The sequence below is a fragment of the Phascolarctos cinereus genome, unplaced genomic scaffold, assembly GCF_003287225.1.
Source record: "Phascolarctos cinereus isolate Bilbo 61053 unplaced genomic scaffold, phaCin_HiC Scaffold_9;HRSCAF=440, whole genome shotgun sequence".
NCBI lineage: Eukaryota > Metazoa > Chordata > Mammalia > Diprotodontia > Phascolarctidae > Phascolarctos > Phascolarctos cinereus.
The window spans coordinates 264,796,311-264,819,568 of NW_027556402.1; the positions used below are offsets into that span (position 1 = coordinate 264,796,311).

Here is a 23,258-nt window from a genome sequence, read left to right on the forward strand (position 1 = left end):
GCCTGTGCCCGTGCCCCAGACCTCGAAGGGCTTCTGGCCTTTGGCTTGTCCCTTGTCTCAGCATCTCATCACCAGGTAGGCGTCTGTCACATCCACTTATGTTCAGGCCCCTCTCCTCCCCTGCCTCCAGTTTGTCAGCTTCATCCTCCCCGAAGCAGCCAAAATAATTCCCCTAATGTGGAAGAGGTCAGACAGTCTGTCCAATCAGTGATCAATTTATTAAGCAACTAGTGAGTAACCAGGCTCTGGGCTGGGTGCAGGGGATACCAGGTCAAAAGTGAGATGACCCGGGGGCAGGAGCACCGGCCCTGGAGTCAGGAGGACCTGAGTTCAAATCCAGCCTCAGACACATGACACTAACTAGCTTTGTGACTCTGGACAAGTCACTTAACCCCAAATACCTCATCAAAAAGTGAGACAACACCTGCCCTCCAGAAGCTCACAGGCCAATGAGAGGAAGCCTCATGTTCAGATAATAAATAGAAGATATGCACAAATAATGCACAGTGATTTTGTTAGAAAAGGGACTGAGCAATGGAGGGAATCAGGGAGGACTTCACCAAGGGGGCAGCCCTTGAGCTAGGCCTGGAAGGGCTGGAGGTGTTCTGAAGGCGAAGGTGAGGAGAGAGGAGGTGAGAGCAGGCCACCACCCAGAGTTCTGTGCCTGGAGCCGGCCACATGGGCTTCAGGCGCTGAGGGCTTTGTGCTTTATCCTGGAAGAATTGCTTTTGCAGCTGGGTAGAGGACAGAGGGGAGAAGGATAAGCCCAGACTCGGAGAGACCCCGTTCAGAGGCCGTGGCCATTGGCCGGTACTGAAGCAACGAGGGCTTGACCTCGGCTTGGGGCTCAGCCCGCCTGGGTGCAGAGAGGGAGAGGGAGGAGTGGGGGCAGGCCCGGAGGTAGGCACTTGGGTGACCAGCACAGAAAGAAGGACGTCCAGCTGGGGTGGCTTTCCTTGTCTTGGTGCGGGGCGGATGTACAGATGATCACGGATCCCTAGGGGAGGATGCTATTGCCAGGGGAGAGAAAAGAAGGGGAGAAGAGGAGAGGGTTCCAGAGGGTTCCAGGCAGAGCCTTGGGGGACCCCGACAGCTGCAAGCCGGGAGACCTAGGAGCGAGGGATGCACAGAGGGATGCACAGTGACCAGCCCAGGCAGCCTCTGGCAGTGGGAGGGAGAGCTCAGCTCCCTGCGGACACCCAGAGGCCCAGCGCCTCTTGGCAGAGTCCCTCCTTTACGCCTCCTTGTTGGGCTCCCCCAGGGGGCCTTGGTGCTGCCCCCAGCCTGGCCCTCAGAGAACCTCCCCCAGGGGGGCTCGTCTCTCTCACAGGCTGCAAGAGCCCAGCATGGGCCAGCGGTGCCCCCGCTGCATGGCTCTGAGATGTGGGAGCCGAGCCTGGCCTGACGTGGTTGTCTTGGGCCATTGTACTGCTGAGAAAAGCTAAGTCATTCGCAGCTGGTCATCGCACCGTGTTGCTGCTGCTGTGTACAGTTCTGGTTCTGCTCAGTTCAGTTTGCATCAGTTCATGTAAGTCTTTCCAGGTTTTCTGAGAGCATCCTTCTTATTTGGTCCTTACAACCCCTGTGGGAGGTAGTGCTATTATTAGCCCCATTTTACAATTGGGGAAACTGAGGCAGGCAGCAGTTCAGTGCCTGGCCTCAGGGTCACACAGCCAGGAGGCGTCTGAGGCCAGCTTTGACCTTGAGCCTAGGGCTCTCCCCACTGTGGCTCTGCCTCGTCTTGTGAGGGGAGTGGGCTCCCCCCTTCATTCCCAAGCAGGCCATCGTGAGTTGGGGCTGCTTTAGCTGTGTGAAGGTTCCCTTTCTGGCCTTCACCTTCTGCCCAGTGGCCCCCACTCTACCCTGGGGAGCCAGGACCCAGAGCAGATTCAAGGCAGGGAGCTGGTGTCCAGCTTCTAGTCTGTGACTAGGCTAGGCCTCTAGCATCCGTCTGCTGCTGAGTAGGCTGCAGGAGGAGGGGCGGCCGTTCCCTCCACGGACGGTGACAACCGTGCTGTCTTTGTTCAGGGGCGTTCTCAGCCTTTGGTCTGAAAGCAGTAGGTGGCTGGCTGAATAGACATGCCTGGCCACGAGTGTGGTTCGTTGATGGGGGTGGGGAGGGACAGTGGGCAAGCGACAGATGATGCTTTTCGGCCCACGCTGAGGCCCGAGCCCCGGGAAGTGTGCCTGAGAGCAGGGGTCCTCTCCCACCTGCGGTGCCCGTGGGACGAGAGGGCTGCCGGTGTGAGGGGCCGCAGTGGGGCAGGAAGCCCCCCGAGAGGAGGGATGGTGATGCTCCTCATTTCCAGGGCCCGGCGCACACTGGGGGCTTCCTGCCTGCTTGCTGAGTGATTAATTCAAATCCTGCTCAGAGACTCACCCGAGCTGTGCTAGCAGAATTTCCCACAGATGTTAAGTGGGAAATTATGTCTCAGAGACTTTTGGGGGTCTTTGTTTGTTTTTGTTTTGTTTTGTGGGAGTTTTTTGGGTGGGGGCTAGGCAGTGGGGTTAAGTGACTTGCCCAGAGTCACACAGCTAATAAATGTTATGTGTCTGAGGCTAGATTTGAACTCAGGTCCTCCTGAATCCAGGGCTGGTGCTCTATCCACTGCACCACCTAGCTGCCCCCTCAAAGACTTTTTACCTGTAAAATATGTCCAATTTCTTTCCCCTCCAACCTATCCCCACTACCTTACCCTGAAGTTTTCCATAGTTCCAGGTCATTCCCCCTAGCACTCATGCATTTCCTAGATATTCTGTATTGTTTGCAGTGTTAGACTGTATTATATTGTGAGCCCCTGGGCGGGGGAGCTGAGGGGGTGCCACATTTAGTTTGTCTGTTTCTACCCCCAGTGCTAAGCACAGTGCTTGGCACAGTCAGTACATAATAATGCTTTCTTAAATTCACTTTTATTTTATTTTCAGTTCTGAATTATCTCCCTCCTCTCTCCCTCCCCCCTCCATCTACCACACTTATTGAGAAGGCAAGGAAAACAAAACCCATGTGTAGTCATACAAAATAAACTCCCCCCTTAGCCATGTCAAAAAAAGAAAAAGAAAGAAAGGAAAGGAAATAGGCTTCGGTCCGCCCTCTGAGTCCAGCAGTTCTCTCCACGGAGGCGGGGAGCGTGTTTCATCACAGGTCCTTTGGCGTGGTGGTGGGTGATTGTGTCGATCAGAGTCCCTAAGTCTTTTAAAGTTGATTATCTTTACAATATTATTGTCACTGTATAAACTGCCCTCCTGGTTCTGCTCAGTTCACTTTGCATCAGTTCATATAAGTCTTCTCAGTTGTTTCTGAAAGCATCCCTGCATCATTTCTTACCACACAACAGTATTGCATTGCATTCATTTACCATAACTTGTCCAGCCATTCCCCGACTGATGGGCATCCCCCTCAGTTTCCAATTCTTTGCCTCCACAAAAAGAGCTGCTTAGAAATAGTTTTGCACATAGGGGTCCTATGCCTCTTTCTTTGATCTCTTTGGGGTAGCGGTATCACTAGGTCACAGTTTAATAGCTTTTTCAAAACTGCCCATTTTACCTACCGCATACATTTCTATTTTTAATTGGGTCATGAACTCTTCCCCTGTCCATAGATCTGACACATAGCTTCTTTCCTGCTCTACTAATTTGCTTATGTCACCCTTTGTGTCTAAATCATATGCCTGTTCTGAGCTTATCTTGGCAGGTGGTGTAAGATGCTGGTCTATGCCTGCTTTCTGCCAGACTCCTTTCCAGTATTCCCAACAGTTTTTGTTGAATAATGAGTTCTTGTCCCCAAAGCTCGGCTCTTTGGGTTTATAAAACTCTAGACTGCTGTGCATATTTGCTTCTGTGTGTTGTGTTCCTACTCTGTTCCACTGACTGACCACTCCATTTCTTAGCCAGCACCAAAGTGTTTTCTTGATTAGAGCTTCATTGGATAGTTTTAGGTCTAGTAGTGCTAGGCCACCTTCCTTCGAATTTTTTTTCACTGATTCCATTGATATACTTGGCCTTTTGTTCTTCCAGATGAATTTTGTTATTATTTTTTCTGGCTCTATACAGTCATTCTTTAATAGTTTGGTTGGTATGGCACTGAATAAGTAAATTTAGGTAATGTCATTTTTTATTAAATTGGCTTAGCCTGCCCAGGAACAATTATTCTTTCTCCAGTTATTTAGTTTTGTATTTGTGTGAAGTGTTCTTTCATTATGTTCATACAGTTCCGCTTTGTGTCTTGGTAGGTAAATGCCCAAGTATTTTATACTGTCTGCAGTTATTTTAAGTAGAATTTCTCTTTCTATGTCTTCTAGCTGACTTTCGTTAGTAATACATAGAAATGCTGGTGATTTGTGCATTTGTTTTATATCCTACAACTTTGTCGAGGCTGTTCATTGTTTCCAGTTAGTTTTTTTAGTTTATTCTCTAGGGTTCTCCAAGTAAACCATCATAACATTTGCAAAAAGTAGTCGTTTTGTTTCCTCTTTGCCTGTGCTCATTCCTTTAATTTTTTTTTTCTTGTCTTGTTGGTATAAATAGCATTTCTAGCACAATATTGAATAGCAGTGGTGATAATGGGCATCCTTGCCCTAATAAGATCCATGATCTTATTGGGAGGCTTCTGGCTTATCCTCATTCCAGATAATGCTTGCTCTTGGTTTTAAATGGATGCTGCTTATCACTTTAAGAAAGGCCCCATTGATTCCTAGGCTTTTCTAGTGTTTTTAATAGGAGTGGGTGTCATATCTTGTTAGAAAGCCTTTTCTGCATCTATTGAGATAATTGAGATTTTACTTGATTTTGTTATTACAATATGATCAATTACATGTGTAGTTTGTGGGGTGTTTTTTTCTAATTTTGAGTTAGCCCTGTGTTTCACCCTGTTTCTAAGCCTAATTCTTGAACATAGAGGTGGGACACTCATGAGTGACAGCAAGTCTAATGTGTGACCATCTTTGTGTGGCTGAGGTGGAGTGGAGGAGGAAGTCTTGGATGTAGGAGCTGAATGGTTAGAGCATTGGAGGGACAATCTGGATGGATGCTGAAGTCCCCTAGTATGACAGCAGGAGTTGAGGAGAGAGAAAAACTGTGAGCCCAGTACTAGACTCATTGGATTATTACTTTCCGGCTGCTTACAGCATTTTCTCCTTGACCTGGGAACTCTGGATGTCGACTATAACATTCTTGGGAGCTTTCATTTTGGAGTTTCTTTCAGGCAGTGACTGGTGGAGTCTTTCGGTGTTTACTTTGCTACCTGGTTCTGAAGTATCTGGACAGTTTCTTTTTATGATTTCTTGAAATGTGATGTCTATGCTCTTTTTTTGATCATGGCTTTCAGGTTCGGTGATTCCTAAATAATCTCTCCTTAGTCTGTTTTCCAGGCCAGTTATTTTTTTCTATAAGATATTTTTCTTCTATTTTTTCAGTCTTTTGACTTTGTTTTATTATTTCTTGATGTCTTATGGAACCATTAGCTGCTGTTTTCCAAATCTAATTTTTAAGAAGTTAAGTTTTTTCACTAATGTTTTGCATTTCTTTTTCTAAGCTCTTAATCCTCTTTTTGTATCTTTTTTTATTTGGTTTTTTAAATCTTTTTTTTCCCTCTTTTTAATATTGCTTCTGAGCTTTCTTATTGAGTTTGTGTCCACTCTGCATTTTTCTTTGAGGCTTTGCTTGTCAATGTTTTCAAGTCATTCTTTTCTCCTGAGTTTGTGTCTGGAGCTTCACTGTCACCACAGTAACTCTCTGTGGTCAGATGCTTTCCTTGCTCAGCCTTCCAGCCTCCTTCCTGACATTAACTTTGATGTTAGTGCTAGGCTCTGCTCATCTCCCAGGGGATGTCTGGCTTCTGTCCTTTATGTCCTTCTGCTGCTCGCACAGTTCAGTCTGGGAATCTGCATGCCTTTGGTGCCCCCAGAGTGGTGTGATCCGGGGAGAGGTCAGTTCCCTGCCCCCCTGGCCTAGGTTTGGTCTGTGGGCTGGTGTGTGGTTGCGTGTTTGTAGACAGCTGCTGGACTTTGTCACTCACCCTAGCCCTGGCAGGCCAAACTGCCTGCTTGACTCCCCTCTGGTCTGGGCTCCTGTCCTGGTTATTCCTTCATGAGCTTAGAGTCGAGTCATTACTATGCCATAATGGGTTCCTTGCTCCTTACACATCTAGGATGGTCCCATGCTCCCTCAAGGCTGCTCCTCTCTACCCCAGATCTGTACCTAGAACCAGGCAAAGGATGCTGGAGCTGCCAGGCGGCACATGTCCCTGTACCCAGCCGTAGTGCCCTGTCTCAGCCCCCTGCCTTTCCCTGGGTGCTGGAATGCTCCCCTCTGCCTGTGCTTTCACTGCCCTGCTCCTGGCTAGCCCCTTGTCCTCGGTGTCCGAAGACCTCTCTGTGTGTCTTGCTAAGCTTTCCTGGGCTGGAAGAATGACTCAGTAGGACTCTTGTGTCTTTGCCAATCAGGATTTGGTCTGGTGCATTTTCCAGATTGTTGTGAGGGAGGTGTGCTGGGCTAGCTGGGCAAACATGCCTCTTCTCACTCTACCTCCAGAAAATGCTTTTTCACTCATTCATTCATTCAAGTTACCTTGAAGAGCACATGCCTGGGTTGAGCATGAAGCAGGCCACAGGCAGCAGCCTGACTGGGAGACTGTAGGTTAATGGCGAGTGCCGGGGGCCGGGGGCTGCCTCCCCTCAGGTGCTCCCATGGTGCAGGATGACCTGTCCCAGGTAGAGAGGCTGGCCCTTGGGCAGCTGGAAGATCAAGGTACCTTCTCAGTCACTGCTGTGTCCCCCGCCACCGGCCTCAGGGGCCAGTAGGTAACTCTCTGGTGCTGTTTCAGAAATGAAGTCTCACTTGTGATGACTGAACATGGGGCACCTTCTGGAGGCTGTTGAAGGCTGATGTGGATAAACCGGAAACCCCCGTTCTGGCGGGACCTTCACTTATGCTTGGGCAGCCAGACAGGTTCATGGGGAGTGCACGGCTCCCGCTCCTCCCCTGCTGTTCCTGCCAATGATCTGAGACTGCTGCAGGAACTAGAGCGAATCTGACGCCCTCGATGCCCCCAGCCACCCCTTCACCCCACCCGCGTGCTCTCAGGGGCCCGGCATGCTTGCCACAGTGTTTCCTGACACCGGAGCTAGCGCGGGGCATGAATTTTCGCTTGTCCTCAGCTCTCGGACCTGCCGTGTGGGGTTGGGCAGTTAGTCGGGTCCCCCAGCCCAGCTCAGCTGCCATTGCCCCTTCTCCTAGGGCTGGGAGCTGGCTCATCACACACTCCATCATGGTGGAGGGGTTCCAGAGTGGCCTGAGTCCCTGCTGCCCACCATGTTTCCTGGTCCAAAGACCAGCAAGGCCCAGAGACAGCTGGTAGAAGATCATGGGAAAGGAGGGCCATGCCCTAGAACCGTAGCCGTGGCAGTCACCCAGCCCAGTCTGTACCTGAACCAGCACCACCACCACCACCCCCCACAACTAGGGGGCATTCTGTTTCCTCACGAAAGCCTTTATCCAGGAAAGCAACCCCTCGGCCAAAGGGGCCGGCCTTCCACTACTGACAACCATGAGCTCCACAAAGGGCAGCCAGGCCGGCCAAAGTAGCCTGAGGGAGAGACGGGTGGTGACATGAGGCAGGCAGGTCAGGGCAACACCACCAGCTCCCCTCAGCCCCTGAGGGAAATCACTGGGCTCCTCCAAGTCCCCTGCCAGCCTCCTCAGCGACACCATCGCCGACCGTTGGTCCACTGCCGACCACAGCAGGTGCTGAAGCCCAGCCCCCTAGAGACACCACAAGGAAAGCCTTGTCTCCACGGTCCTCAGCCCCCTCTGGCGATTTAATGCCGGGGGCAGACAGGGCCTAATCAGCAGAAATGACACCCAGGACTCGCTGCTGCCTCGTCCCTGCAGCCAGATCCTGCATCCCATGGCATCTCCCTCATTTGACTGGGAGCCCCTGGGACACCAGGGCGTGCTCTGTTTGCCTTCACACAGGGAGCATGTCATCCATGAGAACCTCGGTAAGGGGCCCCCATACCTGAGGCAGCTGCGCCTTCTGGTTCTGTGTGCTGAGGCCACGGAACCCCTGCCTCTTGTCTTCTCTTCAGGCCGAGCTTCCCACCCGGCCCTTGGACTGTGGGACCCCTCCCTGTCCCAGCTGCCCCCGTCTGGACACATCCGGCATGTGCCTTTGGGGGGCCGGAGGCAGCGGCTAAGCTGAGGTGGCGGGCTGCGCTGAGGGAGGCCCTGGTCAGCTCTGGGCATCAGAGCCTAGGAAGGATGTTGGTGAAGCACTTTGTCTTTATCTCCTGTGTATTCTTGTCTCGCGGGCAGGGCCTCTGTTTGTCCTGGTGTCCCCAGCACCTAGCACCACCCTGACACACAGTAGGCACTTCATAAAGGCCTGGCTCGTAGGTGTACCCAGCACGTGCCGAGCGGAGCCAGAGGTGACACCCTGGCTCCTTGCCCCACTGTGAGGGCTTCCAGGAGAAGAAGCTTATAAGCTTCAGGGAGAGGAACCCAGCCACCTTTGCAGACCTCACCGTCCTGGCCGCTGTCCAGGGGACCAGCCTCCGCAGCCTGGCAGACCAGGGCGGAGGGGGCAGGGGCTGGGGGGGGGCCCTTGTCTCTGGAGGCCAGAGAGAGGAAATAAGGGGCCAGATGTTGTACTGGAAGGAGCATGGGGCACCCCTGCCTGCCCATACTCCTGCCCCTGCCACCTGCTGCCTGCCTGCCCCCTTCCATGGGGATCTCCCTACCATGTAGGTGAGTGTGCAGATCATTGCATCCAGAGAGTTGTGGTGTCCCAGCAGTCTGTCCGTTTCTGTTGCCTAATTAACAGCACTAATGACTGTGCTCGATCAGGCAGGATTAGCCCTCTCCACCCTAATCGCCTTAGCGCAGGGGCTGGCCTTAGCGAGGACACGAATCTGGAGGCAACAAGGCTAGGCCTGAGGAGTCAGGACAGTGCCCTGCTCAGCCTTGGGCAGGGAGGCCGCCTGCCATGAGTCCTCGGGCCATTTCCCTGGGCCTTGGCACGGCCCTGCCTTGTCTGGGGCACCCTGCTATCACAAAGATGTCTGGCTGAAGCTCTCAGGGTCTCTCACCCCGTCCCAGCCTCCCCGAGCCGGGTGTGGGCCTCGCCAGGCAACTCATGAGGACCCTCGCTGCCTCGCTTCTCAGAGCTCCATAGTCTGGCTTCTGGCTCATGGCTCAGCTCAGACTGCCCTCCCCTCCTCCCTTCCTCCCCTCCTTCCTCCTCTGCTCCCTCCTCCTCTGCTCCCCCCTCCCTCCTCCTGCCCTCCCCTCCTCACTGGACGTCCCACGTTGGACATCCCACACTGAACATCCCACGCTGGACATTCCATGCTGGATGCCCCTCTGGATGTCCCACACTGGACATCCTGGCAACAACTCAAATGCGGTGCCTTTTCCCCTGAGGCCCCCCCCCCGCCCTTCCTGCATGTCTCTGTCTGTCCCAGGCAGCACCAGCAGCTGGCTCATCACCTCCCCCTCTCCCTCAGTCTGTGTAGCTGACCCTCTGGCAGCTTTCACTGCCTCTTCCTCTACAGTGTGTTTTCAGTCTGAGCGCTGTCTCTGCTTTGGCCTCCTGGAGCAGCATCTCACGGGGTTTGCCCCTCCCGACAGACTCCAGGGGCTGTCCTGGCCCCAAGACAAGACCAGTGCCTTCATTTAGCCTTTGAAGCCCTTTCTAGATGGCCCCAAACTACCTTTTCAGCATCAGTGGACATCAGTCCCTCTCCCGCCTCAAAGCCTCCAACACAAAGTCATGTGTTCACTCCTCACGCTGCTTCTCCCCTCCTCAGCATCTTACACCTCACGTTGCTCCCTTGTGCTCTTCAGTCGAGTGACACTGGCCTCCTGGCCGCTCCTGGGACCAGAGCCTCTGTCTCCCGACTCCAGGCATTTTCCTGGGCTGTGCCTCCTGCTTGGCGTGCTTTCCCTAAACCCTGCTCTGACCCCTCTCCGTTCCAGTTCACGATCTCTTTCATCTTGTCCATCCTGTTAGATTGCGAGCGCTGGCGGGGCAGGGCCAGTCTTTTGCCTTTTCTCTATCCCAGTGCCTGGTACTTCACGAATGCTGACCAGCCTCCTCTCTGTTCCTCCTGTGGCCCTCTCGCCGCCTCCCACTCAGCTGCAGCCCTGCCTTATACCGGCAGCCACCTGGCACCTGGATTTGGGTTTCTTCTCATTATCTTGGCTCTGGGGACTCCTGGGAGCCTCAGGCCTTCTGGTCCACCTCTCATTTTACAGATGAGGAAGCTGAGGTGGAGGGAGTGGAAGGTCACGTGGAAGAAGAGTCTCCTCCATTCAGATGTAAACTGCTTGGTCTCCCCAGTGCCTGGCACATAGTAGGTTCTTGGTACCTGGTCAGCACTGAGTGGGTGCCTTTTTATTCATTCATTCACACCTAAATGCTTGGTGAAATGAATTCAGGGAAGAAGATATGAGCCCGTATCTGGCGAGTCTGAAGCCCAGCAGGAAAAACACGTCCCCTAATATGACTCTTGTCCCCCCTCCCTCTGGCCTTGTAGGGAGAGATAGCAGTGTGCGCCTGGTACCAGCCGGCTGCCCACAGAGATGCCCCGAGACCCAAGGGGCTCTTGGGTCACTGAGGCAGAAAAGCCTCTACCCCACCCCCAGTTTGATCCTCACAAAGGCAAGCCATGTCCTCGCAGTGAGCAGGGCTGCCACGGCGCCCAGTACTGCCTGACTTCCAGGCCCCAGGCTCTGGAGGGACTTCATTAGGGCCAAAAGGCATGTAGGACGGCTCTGAAAGTACTGAGGGCAGCCAGCAGGCCTGCAACTCTGGGTGTATGGGGAGGGACCCGTTTGTTCATTATAATAAATAATAGCCAAGATGGGGCCTGGGGTAGACGTAGTGGGCTGCCCAAGAGCCTTGGCAGGGTCAGGAAACAGGATTGCTGAGTCAGCAGCTTTGTAGGAGAGCCCATCTCCAGAGGAAAGCCAGTGGGAGGCAGAGAGCTCTGGGCCTGTCAAGGTCTCCCAGACCAGCCTGGTTGGGGTGTGTGGCAGCCAGCCTGGTGAGCCTGGGGGGACACGGTTCAGGGATGATAACAATAGGGAGGCTGAGGACATCATGGCTAATGTTACATAGGGCCTGCTGGGTGCCAGCAGCAGCTCCTTGGCAGGCAGGGGCTGGTGTGAGCCAGCAGGGTGAAGCGGCTTAGGGCAGATTTGAACTCGGGCCTTCCTGGCTCCAAGCAGCGCAGTGCTTGGCACACTGTGGAGCTCAGCTGGCTAGGCAAGCGCCCCAGGCCCCCCAGCAGCTTTCGGATTCTTCTCAGACTTCAATATTCATCGAGCATCTCAGCAGGGGAGGGAGGGCAGGAAGGGCAGAGAATGCACCTGCAGAGATCTTCGAGTCTGGTGCTGTGGGGACTTAGAGGGGAAGGCTGCCGAAGCTCTGCTCCCCTGCCCTTCCCTCCCCTGGGGTGCACTTTGGAGGCAGGCCTCCCCCTCCTTTCCCCCTCCTCCCCCTTCTCTCTCCTCTCCTCCTCCCCCCTCCTCCTTCCCTCTGGCCTTTTAGGTGTTTGGGTCTGTCCTCTGCCTGGTGGTGAGGAGGAGGAATCCTAGCAGCCACCGCACACCCCATTCTAGCAGGAATGCTGGATGGCTCCTCCTCTCCATCCTGTCCCAGCTGCCCGGGGCCCTGCCCATCCACTCCCATCTTCCAGAGTTACTCTTCTCTGTGATAACCACCTCAGGATGGAATCCCCTCACGTCTGTCCCTGCTTAGGTCTGGGTCAGCATCTCCTGAAACACCTATCTGCTACAGGGGCCATGGGGGCAGAAGAGGGGCTGGGGAGACAGGCTGGGCAGACCCAACAGCCTGTGGGTACCCCAGGAGGGGAGAGGAGAAGGGGTCAGCTGTGTGCCATCCCACCCCCCCACCCCCTGCCTGCCGCCATGAGCCTAGGCATAGGCAGGCCAAAGGACCCCCCTCCAGGAGGGGATGGTCCAGACCCGAGGGTCCTCGTGTCCAGCAGTGCTGTCTCTGACGAAGGCCCAAAGGAACACCAGCACGGCCTTTGGTAAAGCCGCTTCTCTTGGCTAATGGAGGCTTTTGCTGTCAGAGCAGGATGCTGCGCCAGCGTCTGGGCTAAAGTGAGCTTTGTACGGCCTCCCTAATGCACTATTGACTTTCCTGTGACCATTATGAAAAAAGAGAGTCCTTGGAACGCAGAGACAGTTGATCTTTGCTGCGAGAAAAACCCGTGGGGCTGGGCCCACTCACTTATTCCTTATGAAAGTATTAATAAACCGGGGGTGGGGGGGAGGTTGGGGGGGAAGGCCCACCCCCCCATCCCCCCTGTGGAAGGCCCGTGGTGAGTCAGAGGCGGCCAGGCCCAGAAAGATGATGGGAGGAACCAGGAGGGTATATCCTGGGGAGGATCAGAGGGAGGTGGCATGCTGCTGCTCAGTCACGTCCAACTCTCCATGACCCCCCTGGGGTTCTTGGGGCAGAGACGCTGGCCTGCTTTGCCATCTCCTTCTCTAGCTCGTTTTACAGATGAGCAAACGGAGGCACGCAGGGTGAAGTGACTTGCCCAGGGTGTTGTCCCCCAAATGCCAGGTCCTGTCCTGGCCCCAGGTGTTTAAATTCCGGCATGAACCTGGGCCTTCTGCCTGCGGAAGGGCGAGAGCACAGAGCTGGGAAGCGGTCTGCGTGGCCTCTCCCAAGGACTCCTACCCTCATCTCAGCCAGTCAGTGACTGCTCAGATGCCGCCGCCCTCCTCACCACCCACCTGGACTATGGGGGTGGCTGCTGGGGGCGGCCAGCCTCAGTCCCCAGTCCAGTCCACCAGAGTGGTCTTCCTACTCAGTGACATCCAGGGGCCCCCAAGGTCAAGGCCAAAGTCCAGCCCAGGCTCTTTCCCCACTCCTCCTGGCCCTGCTTGCCTGCCTGAAGGACAGGCCTCAGGAGGTCCTTGCCCCCTGTACCCCTGGCCAGGCTGGTAGCCCAGACTTCCCCTTTACTGACATGTTTTGGGAATGGGTCCTCCTACCTTAGTGGGAATGCAGACAGCTCCTGACCACACAGATGATTTCGTGCAGATGTTACTTCATTTGGTGGCAAAAGCAGAAGGTCCTGGCCAAGGACAGCGGCTGGCCGTGAGAACGAGGACATCTGAAGTGGAAGAGCTGAGCCGGGCTGGGGCTTGGCGGTGGGCCTGACAGCCAATAGCTGTGGTTGCTTGGTAGTGTCTAGGGAGCAGCAAGGGGGGCCCTTTCTCATCACCAGTGCCAAGGGGCCTCCTTCGGGCCTCCCATTGATGAGGGATGCCCCTTTCCCCACTGCATTCACCTGTGCCCTTGGCTTACCTGCTGGAGGCGCAGGAAGGAACACATAAACCACGTGCAGGCAGAGTGGTAGGGGGTGTCATGGCTATTCCCACTGATAAGCCCTGAGCCAGAAGATGAGCTGACAGTCCAGTTGCCCTCCTCAGAGACCAGCTGAGTGAGATACTAGCAAGGAGCTGGGACAAAGGGGCCTCCCTACTTACGTGGGGTGGGCCCTCTGCCTTTATTTAGCAGAGGCTGCCCAGCCACCTGCCGGATATTGGGCCAGAGGCCGCTGGGGTGAGCACTGAGCCCGGCCACCTGCCCCACAGCCGGCTCCTGCCTCCCCAGCCTCTGGGCATGGCACACACAAGCTCCCAGCTGCTTCTTCTGTAAGTCTGGTGGGCATGCATGGCACAGGGTTATTGTGAGAGGAAAGGCGCTGCTGCAGAAAAGAGCATGCCAGGGGCCTACCAAGTGAGCAGGGGAAGCCTGAAGGTGCGCAAGCCCCTCTGCCCCCAGGTAGACAGAGCCCATTCCTGGTTAGTCCTGGCCTGCCGCTGCTGGCTTCCTGGTACCCTGCTGCACATGGAGGCAGATGTGGCCTCAACACCCCCCAAGCCAATCACTTTGCCCTGTGAGCCTCAGTTTCCTCATCTATAAAATGGGGATCACAGCAGCACCTCCCTCCTTGGTGTCTTCTTCCTCCCTGCTCTGCCCCCAAAGCTTCTGAGAGGAAGGAAGCAGGCCCCTGGGTCCAGGTGCGCCCTGCCCTTCTTCCTCCAGGCTTAGGCAGAGGGGAATGGCTTAGGCTCCAGGGCCGGGCTGGGAGCAGGAGGGCCAGACTGGAGCTCGTCCTCCACTTCATGCTGGGAGAAACTGGAAGCTCTCTGAGGGCAGGGACTTGTTTCATTTGAACTTTGGAACCCCGGGGCCTGGTTGCTAACATGCACACAGTCTGCACGTGGTAAAGGCTTACTCAGTGACCGAAGGTGGTGGGTTTGCCCTGGAGAGGACCAGGACATCAGGGAGGTGCTGCCATGACATGCAAGTGAATTGGATTTAAGTGAGGCAGGCTCTACAGAATCGCCAGCCTCACTCTCTCCAGAGCCATCTGGGTCCAGTGGCCAGATAATAGATTAGGAGGACTGGAGATGGTCTGAGATGCAGGGGGAGACCTTGGCCCTTTTAAGCTAGGGTCTTTACCAGGTCTCAGTTTGACTGAGGCAACACCCATTCAGTGATTAAGGCTAGGTAAGAAAAAAAATCAATCTGGAAGGAATGAATGAGTGAAAGAGTGAGGGAATGAAGGAGTGAGTGAACAGGTGAATGAATAGTGAGTGAATGAGAGAATGAAGGAGTGAATGAATGAAGAAAAGAGTGGAGTGAAATAGTCCTTTAAGGGCTTTCCATCTTTTCTTTTTCCAGCCCATGCTGGGAGCCAAGCCTGGGGCTAAAGGACCTGATGGTTGGTTCCAAAGGAAGCTCTGACTTCCTTCTTGAGGAGCATCGGGGTGTAGTGGGCAGTCCCGGGGCCAGGGTTTGAATCCCACTCCAGGGCACCCAAAGCCGGGCTGGAGCTCTCTGCCAGCTGCTGGGGCTGCGGAGCCAAAGGAAAGGGCTCCTGCCCTCAAGGAGTTTATATTCCAGAGCCCCAAGGCGTAAATGAATGCACAAATACTGTTTTGATTTAATTTTCACCAGGCAGTCCTGTAGCTGAGCTCTGCTTAGAGCTCCTGCTAAGGGTGGGGAAGAGCAGGAGCGGCCTGGGGGAGGTGGGAGGAAGCTGTTTTTCTAAGAGGTGGAGGTAGGAAGGGTGCCGGGGGAGGGGGGGGCGACACCTTGGAGCCAAGGCTTGGAGGTGAGAGAATGGCTCTTCCCTTCTGTCCAGCAAGAGCTAGTGGAAGGGGAGCCTGAGGCCCTCGACTCCTTGGGCAGGTCACCCTGATGCCCACTCAGCATCTCACCCATGAAATGAAGCTCTGAGGTCGTCCAGCTCATGGCTAGTGGAGCTTGGAGGGGAGCTGCCAGGGTGGGCCTCCCACTGCCTGCACACACCCCTGGGGCCCCACTAGTCTCCCCAGGAGCTTCCTGCCAGCCCAGAATAACCCTCGTGGTCACCTTCAGCACTGACTTCCCACTGTCTCCGGGTCTCCCCATCTCCTCCCTCCCTTTAATCCCCCTTTCTGATCCGTAGGACCTACTTTCTTAATCCACCCTGGCAGATGGGAACAGCCCCATCGTGGCTAAAAAGGTCTCTGTTATTCCCAGGACTTCCAGGTAGAGATACTTAGCGATGGGAGTGGAGGGGGGGGTCCGAAGATCCTCGGGGATCATAGATCTAGGAATCATCTGCGGGAGCTGATGGAACCCCAAGAAAGAAGGGCAGAGCCCCAGGGGATACCAGGTTAAAGCCAGGATGAGGGTGTGTGCCTTGGTCCTACTCAGCCCAGGAGGGAGGAGACCAGAAGGGGGTGAATGATGGGTGGGGGCGGGCCTCTGCCTGCTACTGCCCCCATCTTTACGCTCCCCCGGAACTGTTCCCCAGCCCAGGCCAGGAGGGTCCTTCATATCCGAGGGCTGTGGCCAGCTGGCTTCGTCCCAGGAGGGGTGGCCCCTTGGCACCCAGAGAGGCGATGTCGGGCAGGTCCCCAGCTGGCCCTGGGGGCTCTTTGTGCATCCACTTCCTGAGGGCTCCGAAACCCTCTGACTCGGCTGTGCCTGCAAATGAATCAGTAGCAGGCTCCTTAGCCCAGGAAATCCGCGGGAACACTTACGTCCCGGGAGTTACTCGCACCGATCCATGTGGCGATGGCATAGTTACATTAAAGCATATTTGGAAGGCAGGACAACTTAAGCAGCCGATTAGTCAAGCTCAGAGGGGGCGAGCAGTAAATCACACTGCACTGACTCTCGCTGATGGAGGCTGCCACGGCCGCTCCTTCCAGCCCCGCTGTGAGGGCACACGCTCAGGAGGACGTTTGTGTACGTGCTGACTTTCTTCCCTCTGCCGCGTGGCGCAGGGCCCGCTTCACTGGTGCCAGCCTGGCCTGATGGAGCCCACACCTACCCTCGGGCCCTCCTCCGGAGACAGCTGCTCCGGCCTTGGCTGACATAGAGCCTGCTGTGTGCCAGCTGCTGGGAATGCAGAGAAAGGCCAAAGCCACAGCCTGCCCTCCAGGAACTCCGAGGCTAAAGGAAGGTCATCGGAAAGGGGGAGGCGGGGAGATGCCGGGAAAGGCCCCCTGCCGAAGGTGGTACCAGCCGGCGCTGAGTGTGAGTGTGAGCGGCTGGAGGAGGACGACGAGGCTGAGCACGCTCCTCTCTGCCTGAAGGGCAGGGGGGAGTCGGGAGCCCACAAGGGCAGCGTTCATGGCTGGGGGAGCCCCCACAAAGCCCTTTTCTTCACTGACGTGTCCTCACCCCAGTCTTCCCTACTTCCCTACAGTGACCTACTGTAGGTGCTGCCATCCACATGGAAGTGGGGTGGCTCCTGCTGCCCAGGAGAGGGAGAGACCGCAGGGAAGGTTCCACCTGCCAGGCCACTGGGAAGGCCCCCACGTGAGCTCTCCTTCACTGGGGCTTCCATGATAAAATCTCATCCATTTCTAACGTTGAGCCATTTGGCAGAGCCAGGACGTGGGTGGTGAGGGTCTTCAGTCACCGTGGCTGTGGGCCCCTTCCTGACATCGGCCGGGTCACTTGGGGGCTGCCTCCACTGCCTGGGTTCTCATACTTACAGGCTTGTGGTAGCAGGGCATCCTCATCCATGGGGTGAGGACGGTGGGCCTGCTCTGCCCTGTGGTAGCTTCACACCGTGGTCTGATGTACGCTGCTTTCTCAGGCTGCGTGGCTTCCCACTCGTGGCCGTCTGCACCAGGGCCAGGGCGTCCACCTTTAGTGGCCGGTCCTCGTCTGCTGCCTCCCATTGATCGTGGTCCTGTGAGCTTTTCCATGTTCCTCTGAGGTTCTCAGTGGCTTGCGGCGGCCCCTCCCCAAGTGTGGGCGTGCATGCTTTGGTTACTGTAGGTCGACCTTCGTGCGGATCTGTCCATACCAAGCTCCCAGGAAAAGGGCAGGAATGACTTGGTGACTTCTCCCAGAATCCCCAAGAAGCTCTGCCAAGTGTGTGTGATCGGTGTCATTTTGTAGCATCTCACGTTAGTTCTCCCGTGATCTGACCCCGTGTGGGGTCACTTGGGCTACTGGGCCCCGATGGCAGAGGATGCTCCCTACTTGAATAGGCCTCTCCCAACACTGCTCCCCAGCTTCTCCCCTAAACCTGTTTGGGGGATACACGTCCTTGCTTGAACCTCAGCTGAGTGTGGATGCCCCCTCAAGCTAGGGGAGAGCTTCTGTGGGAGGGCCTTGATCTGCCAGTGATGGGTTGGGGAGGGGGGATGCTGTGCCACGAGGGAATAAAGCTCTTCCCTTCAGCCTGAGGTCAGATAAAGCTGTGGGACGATGTTCCTTCTGCCTTTTATTGGGCTGCTGCGGACCCCAGGCCAGTCACCGACCATGGTCTGCCTCAGTTTCTTCATGTGTAACGTGGGGATAACAATACCGTCTCCCTCTCAGGCTGTCGTGAGGGTCCAAGGACTGGAGCTGCCTTTATGTGACCAGTCAGGGGTGGGAACCTCCGTGTCGGGTTGACTTCTCTCATTGTCACTGATCCAGAGGTCCTCTTCTTAGGGTTATTGACAGTCTTGGAGTCTTGGCTACATCTCTAGACTTAGATCTGAACAAAAAAGAGACTTTGCAGCAGATAAAAGTAAACTCCTATTCATTCTGCATCCTAAGCCCGACAGCTGGTTGGGTGAATCAGTCCACAAGCATTCTCTGAGCCTTGCCCACTGCCAGGCAGAGCCGCCCACACTGCCCAGGAAAAGCTCCATCCCAAGGCCCCTGTGTCTGGCGGCCTTGGAGCACAGCCCCCGACAGAGCCTGGCCAGTGGCAGAGGGAGCTGCCGTGGCTGTGTTCCACCTCTGATGCATCTCCCCAACTTGGCCATGCAGAAACCATCCCTGTGCTCAGGGCTGGAGAGGGAGACTTTCAGCCCCCCTTATCTTTTGTTTGTTGGTGTATACCTGTTTGCACGTTCCCTCTGCGGACAGAAGACCTATTAATTATTATATCATTTAAATCTAACCGGAGAGTGGACCTAGAATGTCATCCTGACCTCAGTAACTCTCCAGGAATGCCAGAGACGGCTGCAAGGAGTTTGGGGTTCCCTCAGGCCCTCAAGCCACCCACAGTATTGTGGGTTACCACACCCAGGGCTCAGGTCAGCCCACCAAACCGGTGTTTTGGCTTCCCCACCCCCAATTTTATTGAATGTTTACACTGACTGATGTCCACCTCAGCGGGGGCAACCTTACTCTGCTGTGTCTGTGATGTGCTCAGGCAGTCTTGTCAGAATCCTGTGGGATGTAAGCTTTCCAGGAGCTGAATGAGTGAGAGGGAGCTGCTGCCTTTCTGGTGCAGACTTCTCTGCCAAAGGACCTTAGACTATTTCAGATTTTCCCGTCAGAGACCAGGAATCCTGGCCTTTCCCTCCCCTGCCCCAGGTTCAAGTCACCCCAAGATTGAGGCCATATGCCCTCAGTCCCTGCCTTCTCCACACCTGGACCAGTGGGGGCAGCCTGAGGGTGGAGAGAGGGAGAAGGGTCACAAGAGTTGTCTCCCAGGCTTGGCGGTCATTGGCTGGACACATGGGCAGCTGCTGGTTGGGCTAGCCAGAGGCGCTGGGGGGTTTGCCCTCAATGTGCGCTATTCCTCAGCCCAGGCGAGACCCCTCTGTTCCCTGTTGTCAGGGGACACACATTGGAGCAGCCCTGTCCCCTTCCACCTTTCCCTTTCTCCTGAGGGATGAGTCTGAGGTCTTTCTCTGAATGTCATTTAGGGCACAGGCCCTGTTGGAAGGTGGTCTCCAGTGCCTTTGGGGATAGAAAGGGGCAGTTTGGTGCAATCATGGTGCTTCCACCTGAGTCCTGCCTCCAGTAGATAGGCCAGGGGAGGGGTGCCTAGGGTGGCAGAAAGAGGTCTCGGGAGCTGGGGTCCCTCCCCAAGCTGCCCTGAGCCCCAGATTGCTTGTGGATGGAGACTTGGGTTGGGGGGGAGGCATGTGCAAGTGTGTGTGTGTGTGTGCACGCATGTGCGTGTGCGCGTGCATGCGAGTGTGCTGACGCTCCTTCCCCACTGTCCCCACGTTCTCCTGCATGTTTTGAGGTGCAGAGCCCTGGGTTCCCCAGCTTCTTGTCTCAGCCTGAGGCACGTTGGCTTGGCCTGTGCCCTGCTCAGCTGCCCTGGCCCTGCCTGATGCCCGTTGGGGTTTGTCTGGTTCCCTCAGGTATATCCGGGTCCTAAAAGATCACAAGCCCAAGATTGTCTGGCACCAAGAGTTTGCAGAGCATTACTTCGAGTACAAGAGGTGAGCGCTGAGCCTGAGGGTGGACGGAGAGGGGGAGGGGCCTGGCCAGGAGCTCTACACCCTCAGACCCCTGGGGGGCTGGGATGGGCCTCAGAGGTCATCCAGCCAGGGAAGGGGCCCCCCCACACGTGTCTGGGCAGCCTGGGCCTCCCTGGGGTCCTTTGTCCCTTTGTGGGCACCAGCCTCAAGCTGCCTCTTTGTACCCACCCAAGTCTTCCCTTCTCCGGGAGAAGCATCCTGCTCCTCCCCCCTCAGAACCATTTCCAACTCATCCATATCCTTCCTCAAATGTGGGGCTCAGCTGAAGCCAATCCTCTACTTAGGAGGTGCAGCCGAGGTCCAGCACCTATAGCACGGAAGGGAGATAGTGCCACCCACTGCGGGGTGAGGGAGACGACGCCGTGCGGGGAGGGATGGCTGAAATCCCAAGGACAGAGTCAGGACCAGAAGGGTCTGGACAAGCCAGAGCCTTGGGATGGTGCAGAGGCTGCCCAGGAGCTCCATTGGGCAGGTCAGAGAGCTCAGTGGGCATCCCCAGAACTGACAGAGGCTGCAGGAAGGGGGCCAGATCAGGGTCACCCTCCTGGGGCAGCCTCCCAATCCACAACTTCTCCAAGCATTGGTGCCCTCTCTTCTTGGACGGGAGCAGGGACCGAAATGCTGGGAGACAGGGCTTTCCCTGCACTGCCCCCTCCTCAAATAGTCACAGGCCTACCTTTACATTTATAAGGCCTCACCATCCCCTACTCAAGCCCTGGTGTTGAGTCCAGGGACCAGCCCTTAATAAATGTGCGTTAACTTAAATGGATAAACTGGAGAATGGCCAGAGAAGGGCAGCTAGGAGGGCCAGGGGCCTGGAGATCCTGCAGTATTAGGCCTGAGGAAGGAGGGATTTTGGGGGGCCAGGATGGGGGGTCTGGAGTCACATCCCACTCCAGGCCCTGGGCCAGACAGTGCGCTCTCCGAACCTCCAAGGAGGTGAGGTCAGTGGGCCTCCATTAGGGCTGAGCTTACCCTGGGGAAAGCTGCTGATGAGAAATTCCCCTCACCATCACTCTACCTTGTGTCTTTCAGAAGCAAAAGCAGAAAGCATTTCATCTTCTTTCCGACCCTGAAGGTAAGTTTATATGTGCCTCTGTGAGAGGGCCATGGAGGGCTGGGGATGAGACAGAGGACGCCAGCCACTTACCTCCCCGTGCAGCATGCGGAGATTGTGGCTGTGGTCACACGGATGGCCGTATCTCATAGTTCTTCCCTCAGACCCTTGCACTAGCCCGGGATAGCCCTGCCTTCCAGGAGGAAGGCCTTGTGATGCCTGGGAGGGCCTGCTGGGTCACCCTGGCTTTGCACCATGAGGTGGATGGATGTTGTTGGCCCCATGGTGACCCTGAGGCTCACTGATTTGGGGTCTCCCGGGACCAATCTACCCTTTCCACCCCTCTGTCCCAGGGTAAGGGAGATGGGTCTGAAATAAGCCCAGGCCTCAGCTATGCCCTGCTGTGGAGCCCCAGGAGGTGGGCTGTAAGCTTGGTTTGACAGAACTATAGCATAATCCTGCAGCATGTGCCAGGCATGCTGGAATCTTGGGTGGGGAGGAGGGGCGAAGGTAACCCACCAGCAGCAGCCTCAGTCCCTGGGACCAGTCAGGAAGCACAGGTTGCTGCTGGGTTGGTGAGGTGTGGTCTGGGCTGAGCATGACCTTGTCCAGAGGCACGGGGCTTCCTCCCCCCCCCCCACCCAGGCTTCTACAGGCCCACTAACCAAGGCTGTTAGCTGCAGCGATGATATGGGCCCCCTGGGTGGGATGCATGAGTGGGTCTGCTTGGACCAGGCTGGCTTCTGTTAGGTTTGGGTGACTCTTTTAGGGGGAGGTGTGTCTTAAGGTGACCTCAGACCAGCAGCCCTGTGCCTTCTCTGACTCCGTTTGTGAAATTTGCCCTTCAGAGGCAAAATCCACTCTCTGAAGGAGCCCTGTGTCTTCAAGGGGGGCCCATGGATTTGGGCCCCTGGCTGGCTGGGGCTTTGGGAGCCCCCATCCATGTGTCTGCTTCCAGACCTGGCGGGCGTGCCAAGGGGGTGGGGGTTCAGGGCAGGCTTGGGCCCCTGCAGGGAGCAGCTTTGGGCCCTGCCACCAGGAGTGAGCAGGGGCCTCTTCTCTCTCAGTCCATTCAGCTGCGGCTGGACCTCGCCAAGGAGCTGGGTACCGGCATTGCCATCTGGGAGCTGGGACAAGGCCTGGACTATTTCTATGACCTGCTGTGAGGCCGTGAGCAGAGCCCCTGCACCCTCCCCCCCTCAAACTGAGCCAGATTGTTTTTGTTTGGTTTTGTTTTTAAGAATTAGACTTTTGTACACTGTTGAGGGTGGCAGGAAAATCTCTGTGGAATACACGTTTCTGTTCTTTCCTGCCGGAGCTGGCCCTGGTGTCTCCCTGAGGGCTGGGGCTGTCTCTGTCATGGGACGGAGAGTGGGGAGGGCCTGAAGCCCAGAGCCCGGCTCCCCAGGGAATGAGCCTGCTGGAAGGTGCTCTGGAAAATGCTCATTAAAACGGCGGCTTTTAAAGGAAGCTGGCTGCTTGGAGACGCGGACCCCCCCCCCCCGGAATGCTCGTTCCAGGATGCCCACACAGCTTGGAAATTCCTGGTTAACCCTTGGCTTTCCAGCCGCAGGCCAGGGCTCCCGCAGACCAAGCCAGGATCCCCAGTGTGATGGCCCGCAAGAACCTAGGAAAGGGGAAGGCGGACTCACACCCCAAGCAGCCAGTGCCCGTGCTCTGCTCTGGGACACCCCTGAACCCTTGGGGTCTCTGCTCACACAAGCTCAGAGACCCAGCCTGATCACCTTTTTGAAGGTGAGGGCTCTGCCGGAATGAGAACCTCCCAGCCTTCAGCACCACCGTCCGCTCTGTGGGCAGTGTGCTGGGGCTGGGGGCGAGACAGAAGAATGGCTCCGGGGTCAGGTGATCCCGGGTGCTCAGGGACCCGGAGCCTCCTCCGGCATTTTAGCAGTCTGTGGAGGAATCAGCCGGCCCTAATCCACCGCTGATTAAAGTGCTATTGATTCCCCTGCCCCGGCTTAGGCCCGGCATCTCTCAGCAAATCGAGCCTCCCGGTACCCAGCGGGGGTCGCTAATCAGGCCCTTGGTTGTCCGTTGGACACAGACCTGCCCCTGAAATCTCCGATTCAGTTAACCTGAACTTCTTGCCTCAGCCAGGAGCCATTTGAAGCCGGGGCTCTGCGATTAGGATTAGCGGCCTGGCTCTTTAGCCCGGCCCCAGGCCCGGCTCCCGGCTGGGCCAAGCGTCACCACTGCCCTGCCCACGTGGCCTGAAGTGCGGAGAAGAGGATAGGGCCTTTCTTGGCTCTGTCTGTGTGGGGATGGGCCTCCTCTCAGCCAAGTCGCCGATGCCCTGGGGGGCTCCGGCTCCCTCTCCTGCAGATGCCAATCATTCCCCCGCTCCCACCAGCTCCGCCCCAGGGTGTCTGGTTGGAGACTCAGCCGGGTATTTCTGCAGCATGTGGAG

The 23,258-nt window shown here is 56.0% G+C and overlaps 1 protein-coding gene across 4 annotated transcripts in view; it reads left to right on the plus strand.

Moving 5' to 3' along the window:
* Positions 1-22,147, plus strand: part of CHID1 (chitinase domain containing 1) — a 93,062-nt gene extending 70,915 nt beyond the window's left edge. For all 4 annotated transcript variants that reach the window (XM_020979336.1, XM_020979337.1, XM_020979332.2 and 1 more), the window contains 3 exons: positions 19,654-19,734; positions 20,809-20,851; positions 21,898-22,147. In XM_020979336.1, coding sequence (XP_020834995.1) covers positions 19,654-19,734; positions 20,809-20,851; positions 21,898-21,996 — 223 coding nt within the window. In that variant the 3' untranslated portion in view covers positions 21,997-22,147. The remainder of the gene's footprint in view (positions 1-19,653; positions 19,735-20,808; positions 20,852-21,897) is intronic.
* The last annotated feature ends 1,111 nt before the right edge of the window (positions 22,148-23,258 follow it).